The sequence below is a fragment of the Copadichromis virginalis genome, linkage group LG14, assembly GCF_057382275.1.
Source record: "Copadichromis virginalis isolate Kocher_CV1m ecotype Utaka linkage group LG14, C_Virginalis_male_GT1.1, whole genome shotgun sequence".
NCBI classification, from domain to species: domain Eukaryota; kingdom Metazoa; phylum Chordata; class Actinopteri; order Cichliformes; family Cichlidae; genus Copadichromis; species Copadichromis virginalis.
The window spans coordinates 2,710,064-2,727,299 of record NC_140631.1 but is presented as its reverse complement, the minus strand read 5'-3'; the positions used below and the strand labels follow the sequence as shown (position 1 = coordinate 2,727,299).

Here is a 17,236-nt window from a genome sequence, read left to right as displayed (position 1 = left end):
TTTTAAAAATGAGGGCACGTCTGAGAAAGTTTCTATGATTTCTTAATTCTTTGTTTTTAGTGTCACACACTGGTTAAACAATGAGCACTGTCACCTGACTGCGAGGAGGCTCCCTGCGCCTCTGTGGGACTCCTCCAGGTACTCTGGCTAACTGGTGACTGTAAACTGGCCATTTACAAACAGGGCCTTAATAACTGATTCTACTGATACTGATGTTTACTGGGAAATTAAACTCAGTCCATCAAATACCTTGTCAGTACCACAGGAAGATCAGCATGGTGGTAACAGCAAACCTGGTCAGACACTGACCCTCTCACCCAGCTGAGCATGGACATTTTAAAGCTAACAGAAGAAAGCTCTAGAACCAAAGCTGCCCCCGAGCCAGCAGCCTCACTGAGACCAGAGGACCAAAGCAGTTACAAGGAAGGAAAAAGGGTTCATGTCCTGGTGATGTCATAAACATACTGAAAAATTATTTTATTATCTAATATTCGTTTGTTGTTTTTAATGTAAATCTGTTATTTTGCTTGGTGAGGCAGAATATGCCACCAGATAAAGGTGCACGTACAGCAACTCATTTTCAGTTAATTATTTGCACCTCCTTTAAGTTCAATTTATTAAAGCGCTTAAAGTGAGAGAATATCCTGTGACTCAGTGCAGTCAGGTGGAACTACACAGTTTCATAAACAAGTAAATGACACTGTGCATTGAAGGACAGTTGAATTTTGCATGTACATGCTGTCAGTTACAGTTCTTATAAGAGAATCAGCAAAATGAATAAATCACAAATCAGAGTCAGACACCAAAACTGCAACAAGGATGTCTCTACTTTTTGAAACTATCTTTTTACTGCGACTGATGAATCAAACTCTACTTTAGATCAAGCTTCAAAATAACTGTTTCATTGGTTCAATGCCTTAATGCTTTCTTGGTATAAACCTTTGATGATTTACGTTTGTGAAAACCATTTCTCACACATCACAGTTCTTTTGATTTTCCTGTATATTGCGCTCATTTCATCTTTGCCTTGATGACACCTTCTGTGTTTGTTTCACGTTCAACGTGCGTCACTTTTACATAACTTAAGGGCTCCGCTAAATACAGAACGAAGAATCTGTAAACCAAGCGAAGACGAGTTTGAGTCAAATAAAATAAAACATTGTTCTCCTGGAACTCCTGATCTAACGTGATGATTGGCACTGCCAGAGAGCAGAAAACTGTTGTAATAAGACGCGCTAATGGGAAAGTAAACAAAGAAAGGCCTCATTATGGAGAACACTTTGTGTATTGTAATGCTGTGATGCAATCCGGGTATTCTTAGACACTGAGTGGCATTAAATGCAATGGCTACCATTCGATTCACACAAAACAATGGGTGTGATTTCTACGAGTGCCCCAAACACACTTTTCAGCCACTCACAGTCTCAGGCTGTCTAAAGACTGCGTCTGTAACACCCGACACAAGTCACTGCATCCTTAGCTTGTCTTTGGCTCTCCCATACTGTCCACACAGACACTTTCACAGCAGGTTTCCACTATATGGCCACCTCGCTAAATCATCATGGCAGTAGAGGAGCAGCCAGAACCTCCTGCTGTGACTTGATGTTTTCTGTCCTATAAAATAAGCTGAGCCTGGTCGGCCGCTGCTGCTGTCGAGACTGGAAGCCTCCACCATGGCTTCTGAAGCAGCAAATCCTGAACTCACATGTGCCTCGGTGCCCTGTTTAGTCTGGGCAAAGCATCAACAGAAACACCTAGAGGCGCAAACATACATGCAGCTCTGTTCTTGAAGAGCTCATTTCACCTGTGGACATGATGTCACGCAACCAGCACGAGGCTGCTGTGTTGTGGGGTCGGCAAGAGGAAAAACCACATAAAACAGGAAAATCATTTTTACTCTCAGGGTCTATTTTGTGCTGTCGGAGAGGGAAAAAAGGTGAACAACAAAAACAACAAATGGGTTTTACATAATAAGACTATTACAGATTCTTCTGAGTTTAGAGCAATTACTCTAAAAAAAAGCAAACAAACTGTACAATACAGCCAAGGAAGGAAAAGAAACACCTACAGAGGCTGAACGGGCTCATGGATGGTTAACTATACCATTCATGTCAGATGGAAACAGGATCATTAAGAGTCAGAAATAAGCAAAGAATAAATAAGAAGTGCAACTGAAAAAAAGCTAGTCTTCCAATTAATTTCTATAAAACGGAAATAAAATGTGGACCACAATCGATGAATGTCCAGAGGCATGAAACCTTATTGGCAATGACAACATGAGGTTTCAAAATTTTACATGAACAAAAATTCTACAAGCAGATATGCATCCACCTACAATGCAGCCATGACAGGAGCAGAACAAGTTTCCAGTGGTGAAGGACAGGACAGTAACTTTGGACCGACACTCGGTTTTTATTCATAGACGTGGAGGGATTTCTCTCCTTAAGTCCTAATGGGACTTACTGGGGAGCCTCTGGTCATTTGTAATAATTTTGGAAGTAGTCTGTGTCTCACAGTACTGCCCGAGTTCGCCGTCTCCATAATTTGTTAAATATCCCAGTGCAAAGAAATGGTCTTCCATACTTATCCATACACAGAAGCGATGCAGCCCAACATGCTGCCTCTCAGATATTTGCTCCAATGGTAGCATTCGCTGTCATCTTGTGTCTAACGTCCGTCCCACTCACAGCCCTGCTCATCATTATTCGGTTTGCTGCACTGTTGCACATTCAGCAGTTTTGTGAATACCTTTGGTTATGTTTAAATCCCCTCTGTTTTATGAAAAGCGATGAGTGAAATCTTTATTATTTATCATTGTTCAGCATGATGTTTCACTAGCTGAACATGAAAAATACGTTTCAGTGATTCAAAGGGGCGTTCAGATGTGACTTGTGAATTCTGTACTTGATTTTGAAATGATAGAATACCGTCACACCCCGGCTCGGCACCTTCAACATGTACTTTTGGTGTAAAAACAAAAGAATGCCCTTGTTGTGTGCCTTTCCTAAAACTAGAAGGCTTAAGATCCCTGTGTGTGGTGTAAACTTACAGTAACCACATGCAGGAAGTCTAGGACCAAAAACTAAGCAACCTCCAACTCAAGGAGGCTGTTTAACAGCTGATAAACTTCTTATCTTTGCTCAACAATGAAAAATAAATACTTGCTGTGAAGCATATACCACGTGGTCGTAGAAAGCTCCATCACACTGGATTTCCACAATATTAAACTGCATCCTGGAATAACCTGACATTTACAACTTTGCTCAAAATATAGAGATTGTTGTATAGACTGTTGCACTGCTATCTAGTCACGTTTCCATAGCAAACACCATACTGGAGGTTTCTACGACAGCAGAATACAAATTTACATCCCCATGCAAAGCAGCGCTGCATTAACTCAGCTGATAAGGCCTGCTGACGTAGAGTGAGTGTGAGGCTGTGTGTCACAGTGACCGCTGTTGTTGTTGCATCGCTGAACTACATAGTGGTCAACCACAAAGGTACAAATAACCCGTGAAGGTGTTCCAGAAAAGTGCCAGGAAAGATTACTAAGAAGAACCGGTCTCACTGAGAACACAAGGAACCACAACAACAGGTAAACACGTCAACCCAACTCTTTGACAGCTCCATCAAAATCATGAACAATTATTCTGGACAGCAAGAAAGACATCCAGATGAAGCTCCACATTTTTAAAGCCACGTATTGTTGCTCGGTTAAAAAACGTCTTCCTCAAGGCCAGTTCATCAACAACAGGGCTACCTGTGACAACTGAGATCAGCCTCTCACCACCATGACTGGAAGGGTCCATATCATCTGCTCCCTCTTGAATTTGACTGACAAGAAGGAACGCCAACAAGCACATCGCCGTTAAACTCGGCCAAACACGAGCATCACTGTGAAAAAGGAAAGTGGCACAATAGTTGTGCTTTCTTCATCACAGAACGTCCAAAAATCAACTACGACTCTATGAAGTGTGCAGGTCTGAACACTATACTTGTGTTCAGCGCTCCACTTCCTATTATTCCCACTGCAAAGAAACTGACTGCGATTCAGTGGCAGGAGTAGCAGAGGGTGAAAATGACTGAATGAAGTTGCATTTCTAAAAAAGTGTTGGTTTTCACAAATACAGTATCGATAATATTAAATCACCTCATTGCATCCTGTAAAACATTCTGCTATGTAATCTATTCAGGTTTAGGATATGAAGGAACTCTTTGATGTGAACTGTTTCCAAATGACGACTAAAACAGATGTTAGAAGTGTTGTTAAATCATACGAGAGATTTCCATGTTTGTAGAAGGAGCAGGTGCCCGTGGTGGTTGAAGGTCATGCTATCAAGAAGCTGTTGTTGGTTGCTCTAATGCATGAAATCAAAAATGCATCACAGTGGTGCCGTGAAATCCCCAAAACTCACAGAGAGGAACTTTAATACAACGAATCTGTTGCTTTGATTCTATCAAAACTGTATCTCTAACACGAAGAAAAAGCTTTACTGTATGAAATTTACACAGAGCTCTGTTCATTCTGGACTGAGTGGGAGGGGTTTTTGGTTTTTTAGAATTTAAGTTCATTTGCTTGTCATCTCTGGGCAAGCTGACCAATCAGAGCAGCCTGGAGTTAGTGGGCTGGGGAGTGTAAAAAAGACAGGAGTATAAAAGAAAAACAGAATGTAACCAAATGTAATCCCCAAAATCTGAGCCTGTAAGTGTACCCGGGCTCCTCAACCACAGTCTCTATAAGCACATATGATACACGATGATGAGTGCCCACCTCTGGCCCTGGACGGAAAGCTTTGTGAACATTGTCTGCTGCAGTATGCACAATCAGCTGCTAAATGGAAGCATCACTTCCCTGCTGTAAAGTGCCATTCAAAGTGAGATTACTTTAAAAACGAACCTTATTACTCAAGAGAGAATCACACCCATCATCCTTGATAGTTTTACAAATGCAGTTAAATGTTCGTTCAGGTCACGTTACTGTTCTGTCAGCTCTGTTCCTCACGGACAACGACGATGGTAATGATAACAGCAGATTCAAGCATGTGGAGCCGTTCAGTGTGGAATAAACACCATCGCTAGACCTGACCTGAAGTTAGCTGTCACTGCAGCAAGCCACTCACCAAATGTTTGGACTTGAGCCTCGAACCTTCTCTCAAACAAATTAACGCTCCACTCTCCCACATGAGTAAATGTTCAATTGTACTGTGAGTCAACAGAAAAAGGGAAGATGACTTTTACCTCTAAAATCTTAACACTCTCAGATGTGTGTCTCTTGAACCCCTTATTACGGTACATGTTTATATATTAGATTTCCCACATTTCTAAGATTTGAGTTTATTCTATTTCAGAAAAGTGACGATGAGGAGGAACACGCACTTTTTGGTCAGATCTAATGTTTCAGGCACAATTATCCCTCGAGAAACTACCACGCACAAATCAGGCTTGAATGAATAAATGGTGGTGAGGAGTGATCGGAGGATAACACAACAAAGGTGAATCTTTCTGACTGTAAGCCCATTACGCTGCTGATGTCCTGGCAGAATAGGCTCTCGTGAAAACTGAACTCATAATTGCGGCAGTCAAGCCTGCTGTAGCAATTAGAAATGGTGTCATGTGACTGCTTTGATAAGACTGGACGACTAGATAATCCCACCCTGTGTGTATGGTCACATATGATCGTCAGAGTGTAACTGGCAATCTGTTTGAGGCATATTTAAGCCGCAGTATTACAAAGACTGAAGTCACGCTACCCGAAAATCTAAACTGTGCTAAGGCAACATAATAACATTAATAATAATAAAGATGTCCGGTCAAACTTCCCTGCGGAAGCCTGGTAAAGATATGACACAGTAATAGATGTGTAACAGGCTCTCGTGGCTAGAATCCGGACTGACAAAGTTCAGCTGTTGCCAACCCAGGGAGTAAAGTGCAACAAGAAAGCCATCAGGGATAAGATCTCTGTGTGTTTGCAGATAAATGTTCACCCATATCTTACATAAGTGCCGCTATGCTTACGCTGTATCCATTGCTTCACCTGTGCGTACTTAAACTAACCTGACAACAAAATGCTTCCAGTAAAGCCCATACGAGCTGAAATACATCATGACGCTGCATTAGATTACAGGCCTGTCAACGCTTGTTTGTTTACCAGAGACCAGCCAATGGCTTCCCCAGTGTTAAAAAGCCCACCTGATCATTTTTAAGAGACTGACTGCAGCGGCAGCTATTTAAAGCACAACTGGTTGTTGTTCCGCTCCAACTACACGGCTAGCTGGTGGACGCTAGGCTCCGCAGAACCTGACAGCTCACTAGCAACAACAGTAACGATTAAGCAGCACATGGCTCGGTTTGAAAACCGGGAGACGAGGGCTGCAACAAACAGTCTGGAGGCATTCCCCACTGACAACTTAGGTGAAAGCCAGCTAACTGTCTAGCTACTAGACAAGCAAGCTAGTGGTAGCAGCACAGACATAAACGTTAGTCAGCTGCAGTTAGCTTGATACAGAGGCAACCTGTGATGCCATCCAAAAATATATATAAATGAAAAATATATTCAAGCACGGATTCGAGATTTCTTTCACAACTGTTTCTCCAAATACTGTCCGCGCAGCCCATCCCTCCTCGCTAGCCAGCACTAGCTCCCACAGCAATTAGCTGGACAGGACGTCAAACCAAGCGTAGTTCAACAACCTGCCAATTTAACTAGACCTTGCACTTAAATAAAGACACGCGCTTCATAAAAATACTTCAGGATTATCTCTATGCTATAAGGAATAATAATTAAATTCGGCGCGGTCAGATTTTACACAGCGACTGTTTAACTACGTTATTTTTCAAGATTTCATTATCCACATACGCTTTCCGCTGCAACCCAGCGTTGTCTCTTACGAGGGCAAACGACTGCGGAAAATACATGCTCAGCTAGTGATTAACTAAACATCAGAAAAAATAAGGAAGCTTTTCGACAAATTTTAATGCCGAAATGAATACTGGGCACAACAATTCCATCGAGGCCGTGCGTTTACTTTATACCCGGCGTCTACTTCGTATAACAGGTGAACCCAGTTAAAGCGTTACACTTTAACGGGTGGTCAGGACGTTCTCTTTTCCATATGGCTAGCCCAAAAGCAGACAGCTAACCTAGCGCAACGACAGATTTCTACTTCCCACGATTTTTGGCTTACCTCTCTTAACGGCCTCGTCATATGACAGGAATCCTATCCTCGACTCCTTGGCCCCCATGCTCCCCTCATTTCATTGCAGTGTGAGGAAATAAACGTTACGAGCTGAGTTGGACAGGGGTGTTTGTCGCCTTATCCGTTTATTGTGAAATGGGCTCCTGGCGGTATGTGTATGTGGTGAACGGGTGAATGTTTTTCAGCGACGCCTCCATTCTGTCACATGATCTGACTCTACAGGTCAGTTGATCTGCGAGTTCTAATACGAGTGAACGCAACCCGAATCACATACAGGGGTGGGGGGTTTCGACTTCAGACGGGGTTTTCAGTCTTATCCGGGAAAATGCAAAACAGCACTTTTACTTAGTATGCGAAGTCATACCAAGCTGTCAGTGTGCGACGAGTGCAGCCACAGTTCAAACCAGTGATAACAGCCCCACCGTGTGGTGGTGCTGCTGAATAACGCTAGCTGACTCTCCCCACAGCGACCCCCGAAGGTACGTTCAGTCAGACGATACTGGTGGCACATAGCAGATGAAAGTTTGCAATATATAGTGTCTAATAGTGATGGGCAGATGAAGCCTCATGAAGCACTGAAGCTTTTCATCCAATTGGTTCACCTCAACGCGAAGCTTCTTGAAGCTTCATTTGCTCTAGCAGAACACCTACTGGACGTAAAAATATTAGTTGGCATGAATTTGAAGAGTGTGGCATTTTGCACACAGCCTGTAAATGTCAACAACAAAAGGAGTGTGTAAAACATCTATATTGTAGTGATGGCAGTATACTGTGTATATTTATGCTGGCAGTATGGAAAATGATTATTTGCGGCAAAGTTTGAACCGCTTCCTGAACCAGTCACGTGGTACAGCCGGGCAGCGAGGCTTCGGACGTCATCATTTTCAGCTCCTCCCATAAATGAAGCAAGCCTCGATACGCGCTTCGCGGAAACGCCCCCTCCATTACTCGACACACGCTTCGAAGCCTCGATACAGAACGTCACATCACTAGTGTCTAACGCGTATATGGCGTTTGTTGCATTTCAGTGAATGTGGGAAGTAGTCCACTTATGTCAGTCGTTGTGAGTTCAGAATTTTTACACCAAAGTCGTAAATACTTATTTAAAGTTTGTCATAATGCTTGCAGAGGCGGATCTAGAAGGGTGGCATGGGGTGGCAAGTGTCACCCTAAAATGATCTCTTGCCACCCCAAGTGCCACCCTAGTTTTACATATGACAGTGTTGTTTATTAAAATAAGATAGTATTAACACTTTAAGTGCAGTTACAGTTAACAGTGAATATAAATTCTAAAACTGAATATATTGCATAGTGTTACCCCCCTCCACCATTAACAAATGGTTCAACCCACAGAGCAGACCTCTTGTTTTCAGTAGTAGTCAAGAACGGCCAATTCTACCCTGGACCACAGAGGGTTAAATTTGAAAACGGTTTAAAAACAAACAAACATCCCCATTCTAAAATGTCATGTGACAATCTGATTCATAAAGAGTGATGATGTCACAAGGACATGTGATGATGTCACAAGGACATGCCTTTGATCCTTTGAAGTTTTTCTATAAATAGGGGTCAGGAGCAGCAAGTTTTAGTCAGTTTGTTCGCAGCCTTCAAACGTTCGACCAGAGATACATTTGAAAGTATTTGTAAACCTCTTCAGAGTCACTGTGCACAGGATTAAAAATGGATCCACGAGAACACCAACAAGGAATAAACAATTTTGCTGCCTCTCCTTCGAGGTCTGGCCGGCCACTCACTGCAAGAGGTAAGCCTGATATGACACGATCCATTGGTGCCTCATCAGTCCAAAGGACATTACAGGAAAACTCCGACCTACATGCAAAAATTAAACAAATTGAAGAAGAGAAGCTTCAACTGGAGGAGAAGTGCAGACAATTGGAAGCACGAAATCAAGAGCTGGAAAAACAACAGCAACGCCAGCCTTACACAAAAATTATTAGTGAGGCCTGGGAAGGAAAGTTTGGTAGAGCACGAGAGAAGATTTTGGTCCTGATGAAGGAAAACAAGACAAAGAGTGCTGAATTAAAAGAAACGTCTGCCCAGCTTCAACGCGCGAATGCTACTATTGGGGAGATGCAAAGGGATCTCCAAAACATGGAGCAAAAGAATCAGGCGCTCCAAGGAATGCTTGATGAAGCTATGGAACAAACTGCACAAATCCTCGGACAGAAAAAGGAAGGGGTCACACAAATGCAGGACCAACTCAAAGGCATAAAGAAAAAATACGAAGTGCTGAAAGTCAGGCTGGATGAAACAGAGTGCAAAAATAAAGAGCTTCTTCAAGAGAAAGAGCAACAGGAAGAAGAAAAAAAACGTATTCTCCAGGACTTGGAGAGAAGAAATGAGCAGTTAGAAAAGATGCACGAGGAAAAACAACAGCAAAATACAGACAACCGCAATCTATTAAAAGAAATGGAGCAAAGATGCCAGAAACTTGAGAAGGAAGTTGAAGAAACAACCGATCAGCTGAGAACCCTCATCCTAGAGAAAAAAGTGGTCGTGGAAAAGCTCATGGAAAAGAAGAAAAAACGTTTCCGCTTCTTCTGGAGGAGGGACACTCCTGCTTTTTCTACTTTTTCTATTTTTTCTACTGCAGATGTCACCTCGTCTCCCTCCACCTCTGTTCCATCTTAATTTTCACCTCACCTCTCCCCTTCTCTCCTAACACTTCTTCCCTCTCTCCTTCATCTTTTTTCACCCCAACCAGTCCCGGCAGTTGACTGCCCCTCGTGAGCCTGGTTCTGCCGGAAGTTTCTGCCCGTTTAAAGGCAGTTTTTCTTCCCCACTGTCGCCTAGTGCTTGCTCAGAGGGGATTGTTGGGGTTTTCTCTTTTCTTTTTTTTCCCTTCTTATTACCATTTTCCTTTATTTACCGATTTGTTTTGTTTACTTTTCTTTTACGTTGTTTCTTTATTTACTTGTTTAACTTTTTTTCAACTTATGTAATAAACTAATAAACCAATTGAATTTATCCTCTGCGTATTTTACATCTAATCTTTAAAGAATATTTCCAAAACATTTTCAAACATCACGATCTGTCTTTTGTTTGCTTGTTAAAACCCCGTAAATGGTGAAGTAAAAACCCTGTGATATGGTTTAAAACATCAAAATAGACTAAACAACTAGTCTAAAACCAAGAGACACAGGATAAAGTTGGTGTGAAGGTTTCAGTCTGTGAATGAATCTAAGCACCATCACCTTAACTTTAAATTCATCTCTGTTACCCTCTTTGTGACTGAACTCTGACCGTGAGCACCACAGCCACTGCGCACCAGTCACACGCACTTTAAATCCATCACAGTAAACACTTGGACTTAACGCTACAAGCGCCACTTCAACGACCACATGGGATCTGTACAAGACACAAACTGAAAGCATTGGGGGATATATTACACCACAGGTGCCGTATTTGTGGGGGTAGTTACAGAGGTTGTAATTTTTGCAACGAGACTTTGGCTTTAACCGAAGATGGGGCTCCAAGTTCTGCTTTACTGGCCGAATATAGTTGGTGAGAAACACTCAGTTGTGTTACATTGCTGTGTGTTTGTATAACGAGTCACTTAACTGGTGCTGTGAACATAAAGCAGCTTGTTGCCTGCTGGAGCATTTCGGTGTGTTGGGAAGCTGCTGAAGCAGAATGACCACACTTGAAAAATGTGTAGAAATTGTGAGCTGGCCTTAAGTGTATCAAGTACTGTGTGAGTCTCAGTTTGTCATGTCTCTGTGTTTTTCAGGATACATCAGGATTGGCTGGTGTTTGCTGCATGGGCTGCTTACCAGTAGTGTTTCTCCCTCTTTACTCACTGCGTGTATCTCTTGATGGTAATGCACCCTCTGCTTAGCTCGCTGGATCTGTGAGCACAACTTTTGAATGACTTTGCTGAAAATAACTTGAATAATTTCTGCATTTCTCCTAAACAGGTATATGCAGTTGATCATACATAAACGTCGCAAATCTCTCACATCTCAAAAACACGCCGTCACTCCTGTTTTTACCGTTTCTTCCCACAGTAAATATAAACAACGACAGTATTCAGTAAAAAACAAAGAAACATTGCAGATATTTTTATCATAACTCTGGTTTTACGTGACCGATCAACACAATTTAAAAACTGGTATAAAGTCCACACTTTTCCCTCAGTTGTTCCGTGGATGAGCCGAGGTCTCCCCTCTCGCCGCCGCCTCTGAACACACAAATACAAATTGCATGTGAAGCAGGAGGTGCAGATTTTTTTGCTATTGTTTTCTAAATCCAGGCTTGATCACGTGGAGGTATTTGGAAAACTTTTTTTGGCCAGCGGACGACTGTTGTCTCGCAGAAAGTCAAATCAAATGTATGCAATACACAATCAATTCACAAGAACACATTTAAACAGAAGGTGCCTGATTTCAACTAAACTAAATCATATCATCACGTTTGGTTTTTTTCTTCTTTCTTGTTTTTTTTTTATTTTTAAATTAAGCATCTTCTAATGAGAGTGCAAAAACAGTAAAGAAAGAAAAAAAGAGACCTCTTTCCTCTCGATGGAAAAATGCACCATGTCGACCAATTTTTTAAAAAAAGTCAGCATCTGGGATTTGGTTGTTTAGGAAGAGGGGAAAGCAAGACAGCGAGAGAGAGACAGAGATCGATAGCCGGTTTTGAGATGTGGGAGATTTGTGACGTTTAGCGTGGAGTGTATAGTTAGTGTGTTGTGTAGTCATAGTTTTGCTTTGTGTGTCAGTGAGGCCACTAATGACTGTCACAAAGGCACATTGCAATGTAAACACTGTCACCAGGTGAAAACAGGAGCAGTGCTACACCTGTTGTCCTCTTGTGGTGGACATTTTTTTTACTGGCACAAGTAGTTTGTGGGGCATCTTATTGTGACACCTGATTGTTCTTTCATTTTAGTTATAGTAGTATTTTTAAATGGTTGTACCACATTTTAAAAATGCCAGATGTATTGGTTGCATTTTCAGATAAATAGTTGTATATGTTTATAAAATGTGTGCACAACTTTTAAAAATGTACAATTTATATTTGCATTTCAAGTTATAAAAATAATTTACTCAACATGTCTGTGGTTTTGACAGTAAAAAAAACCTAACTACTAGGATTTTATGGGTTTTTTTTGTGTGATTTCAGATCAGTTGTGTTAATACAGTAAGTCAGTGAAAAAACCAACTAAATTCAGACACATGAGGTTGAGCTGAAAAGAATGATACCAAACAAGGCAGGAAGAAAATAAAAATGAAACAATCTGAGGGTGAAATACAAATGTAAAATCAACAGGAGTCAAAAATGTCCAGTTATATTTTGGACCTCAGAGGGTCAGCCTAACAAATCATGAAAAGTTAGGTTTGGATTTTTGTTCACGACGGTGCAGATTTCTGACATTTTGTGTAATTTAAGCACGTAACAATTTGTGTGAAACTGAAGTTAGCACTTGGACTTAACGCTACAAGCGCCACTTCAACGACCACATGGGATCTGTACAAGACACAAACTGAAAGCATTGGGGGATATATTACACCACAGGTGCCGTATTTGTGGGGGTAGTTACAGAGGTTGTAATTTTTGCAACGAGACTTTGGCTTTAACCGAAGATGGGGCTCCAAGTTCTGCTTTACTTAACGAAAAGGCGCTCTGTCACCCAAGAAACACGCAGGCGCAGAGAGAGAGAGAGCGCGTCGCCCTGTAACCATGGCAACCGTAACGCTGCCGCCTGGAACAACAGCACGTAGCTGTCAAACAAAACCAAACAGTCCTGACCCGCGACAACATGAAACAGGAAAGTACCGCAGTGTAATCCATTTATTTCAACAAAGTAACTGTATCCTGAATACCACCTTTTTAAACGGTAACTGTAACGGAATACAGTTACTTATATTTTGTATTTTAAATACGTAACGGCGGTACATGTATTCCGTTACTCCCCAACACTGTGTGTGTCCCATATAATACAGTGGTTCTCGAAATGTTTAGGCTTCCTTCACCCCCAGCACATCACATAACCATAGGGCAAGAATCCAAATTGAATATAGCCTGAATATAGCGCCACTATATACTTTTTTGCTGCATAAACCATCTTTCAGCTTTGGTAAGGTGCTCACTGATGTCCAACTGAACCCCTCTCCCTCCAACTGGTATAATTTTATATCCATAGCTGATCATTTTTAATTAAAGAATGTATCACACCAGAATTGGACACGAGAAGTGTGGACAATGCTGCCTTGTCTGGCAAGTCTTGATTTCAGCAGGACATTTGAACGGCAGGATCAGAATTTAATGTGAACAACATAAATGCATGGATTAATCCTGCCTGTTGGTAGAGGAAAGTTTGGTGAAGCACGACAGAAGATTTTGTTCCTGATGAAGGAAAACAAGACAAAGAGTGCTGAATTAAAAGAACCGTCTGCCCAGCTTCAACGCGCGAATGCTACTATTAGGGAGATGCAAAGGGATCTCCAAAACATGGAGCAAAAGAATCAGGCTGTCACGGTTGTTAAAGAGTGGACTCAGGCGCGGAGCTCAGAAATAATGACAGTGCATTTATTTACAGTGCAGCAAGGTGACAACAGTTCAAATGTGCAACAATGGTGATAGTGCGTCCCTCCTTCCGTGTAAGCCCGTGCGTGGTAGTGAGTGCCCGTCTCTCCTCCAAGTGCTTCCTTAGTGTCCGTGAATCCTCCGTCAATCCCAGGCTTAGTGCAATACTCCAGCGCTGTCTGTCGCTCAGCCACACCATTAAGTAGCCCTGCTGAAGATGGTAGTTGATTGGCAGCAGCTGGTGGATTGACCGCGGGTGCGGCAGCTCCGGGCGAAAGCACTTCCGGGTCGGTACATTGTAAATAGCTGTACTTTGTGTGAAGTTGTTTTAATAAAACAAAAAAGAATAGTATATTTGTTTGTTTTTCTTTATTATAGATCTATTCACATGTACACAGCAATCACATAAAAATGAAATGCAAACTATTTACATCGCACCACACAGCTGTCATCAATCTTTAACCACAACATGAAACATTACAGGCTATTTAGAGCAGCACGTTGTTTCCAGAAGTATTTCCCAACAAGTTCAGGAAGGCACACTTTACGAAAGAAGTCTTGTGCTTGCTTTAAGCGCGGTTTCCAGAAATCCACAGCAGGGAAGACGCGAGTCACAGCAAGGTCTCTCTGTGTCCACACAACGAGGTCACAGTGGCTGGCGCCCGTAACAAAGACTCAGCGTCTCTGTTGTGTAAACACGCCAGTGATTGGGGTAATGTGGGTGAGTGTGTAGTGTAGTTGGTGTAATAGTTTTCGACTCCACACAGTCACTGCTTTGCTGTGCTTCTGCAGCGTATCCAGTAATGGTGACAAATCCTCCAGCGTTGCAATAGGAAGCTGCTCTTAAGCGCAGAAAGAATTGTTTCCAGGGATTTCTATTTGTATCCAGCTTGGCGTGCAGGATCCTTTGTGTAATCTATGCTTACATATGTATTTTACACACAGACAATGTGAAAAATACAACACATTGCTATGGATTGATGCTGAAAGTGCTAATTGCACTAAAAAATTTAGCTGAAAAAAAAAAAAAAACACCAACTAAATAGATAAGCATGTCTGTTAACAAAAAAACCCAAACGCTTTACCCAACTGGGGTTTTTCAACTACCTCAGGGACAAAGCTTTACCAAAATCTTCCAACTCAGACCCTGTGACAAGGTCTGTGAAAACCACGTTTTTATGCCTGAAATACTACAGTACTACACTCCCACCAGATGAGCTCATGCAGCCTGTCACGAACCGGGACATACAACCATGACAAAACAGGAGATGCACACACAATTTATTGTGTTATTAATTTAGATGAACTGTGCTAATATAGTATACCAAAATGAAAACAATAACTCAAATTTCAGATATTTGAGGTAGTGCTGAAAATAATGGTGCCAAATAAGGCAAGAAAAACACATTTTAAAGGTGAAATATAGAGGTAAAATCAAAAATAGTCAAGAACGGCCAATTCTACCCTGGACCACAGAGGGTTAAATTTGAAAACGGTTTAAAAACAAACAAACATCCCCATTCTAAAATGTCATGTGACAATCTGATTCATAAAGAGTGATGATGTCACAAGGACATGTGATGATGTCACAAGGACATGCCTTTGATCCTTTGAAGTTTTTCTATAAATAGGGGTCAGGAGCAGCAAGTTTTAGTCAGTTTGTTCGCAGCCTTCAAACGTTCGACCAGAGATACATTTGAAAGTATTTGTAAACCTCTTCAGAGTCACTGTGCACAGGATTAAAAATGGATCCACGAGAACACCAACAAGGAATAAACAATTTTGCTGCCTCTCCTTCGAGGTCTGGCCGGCCACTCACTGCAAGAGGTAAGCCTGATATGACACGATCCATTGGTGCCTCATCAGTCCAAAGGACATTACAGGAAAACTCCGACCTACATGCAAAAATTAAACAAATTGAAGAAGAGAAGCTTCAACTGGAGGAGAAGTGCAGACAATTGGAAGCACGAAATCAAGAGCTGGAAAAACAACAGCAACGCCAGCCTTGCACAAAAATTATTAGTGAGGCCTGGGAAGGAATGTTTGGTGAAGCACGAGAGAAGATTTTGGTCCTGATGAAGGAAAACAAGACAAAGAGTGCTGAATTAAAAGAAACGTCTGCCCAGCTTCAACGCGCGAATGCTACTATTGGGGAGATGCAAAGGGATCTCCAAAACATGGAGCAAAAGAATCAGGCGCTCCAAGGAACGCTTGATGAAGCTATGGAACAAACTGCACAAATCCTCGGACAGAAAAAGGAAGGGGTCACACAAATGCAGGACCAACTCAAAGGCATAAAGAAAAAATACGAAGTGCTGAAAGTCAGGCTGGATGAAACAGAGTGCAAAAATAAAGAGCTTCTTCAAGAGAAAGAGCAACAGGAAGAAGAAAAAAAACGTATTCTCCAGGACTTGGAGAGAAGAAATGAGCAGTTAGAAAAGATGCACGAGGAAAAACAACAGCAAAATACAGATAAGTGCAATCTATTAAAAGAAATGGAGCAAAGATGCCAGAAACTTGAGAAGGAAGTTGAAGAAACAACCGATCAGCTGAGAACCCTCATCCTAGAGAAAAAAGTGGTCGTGGAAAAGCTCATGGAAAAGAAGAAAAAACGTTTCCGCTTCTTCTGGAGGAGGGACACTCCTGCTTTTTCTACTTTTTCTATTTTTTCTACTGCAGATGTCACCTCGTCTCCCTCCACCTCTGTTCCATCTTAATTTTCACCTCACCTCTCCCCTTCTCTCCTAACACTTCTTCCCTCTCTCCTTCATCTTTTTTCACCCCAACCAGTCCCGGCAGTTGACTGCCCCTCGTGAGCCTGGTTCTGCCGGAAGTTTCTGCCCGTTTAAAGGCAGTTTTTCTTCCCCACTGTCGCCTAGTGCTTGCTCAGAGGGGATTGTTGGGGTTTTCTCTTTTCTTTTTTTTTCCCTTCTTATTACCATTTTCCTTTATTTACCGATTTGTTTTGTTTACTTTTCTTTTACGTTGTTTCTTTATTTACTTGTTTAACTTTTTTTCAACTTATGTAATAAACTAATAAACCAATTGAATTTATCCTCTGCGTATTTTACATCTAATCTTTAAAGAATATTTCCAAAACATTTTCAAACATCACGATCTGTCTTTTGTTTGCTTGTTAAAACCCCGTAAATGGTGAAGTAAAAACCCTGTGATATGGTTTAAAACATCAAAATAGACTAAACAACTAGTCTAAAACCAAGAGACACTTAAATATTAAGTTAAACCTCTGGGGTCGCCGGACACGTCGGCGCGTCAAAATCACATGACCAATTTACTGCTTTACTGGCCGAATATTGTTGGTGAGAAACACTCAGTTGTGTTACATTGCTGTGTGTTTGTATAACGAGTCACTTAACTGGTGCTGTGAACATATGTAGCCGCTAAACTGGTGGAACTAAATCTTCACCACCACGCCTATACAAGCAGAAAGGGGAGTGAGTGGGTCAGCGCTCAGAGCACAGAAACTTAGC

The 17,236-nt window shown here is 41.7% G+C and overlaps 1 protein-coding gene across 1 annotated transcript in view; it reads right to left on the bottom strand.

Moving 5' to 3' along the window:
• The window catches only part of LOC146693218 (amyloid protein-binding protein 2-like), a 36,407-nt gene extending 28,999 nt beyond the window's left edge, over window positions 1-7,408 (bottom strand). Inside the window, exon 1 of the mRNA XM_085479034.1 lies at window positions 7,185-7,408. Within this exon, the coding sequence (XP_085335160.1) occupies window positions 7,185-7,205 (21 nt within the window). The 5' untranslated portion in view covers window positions 7,206-7,408. The remainder of the gene's footprint in view (window positions 1-7,184) is intronic.
• Between the last annotated feature and the right edge of the window lie 9,828 nt (window positions 7,409-17,236).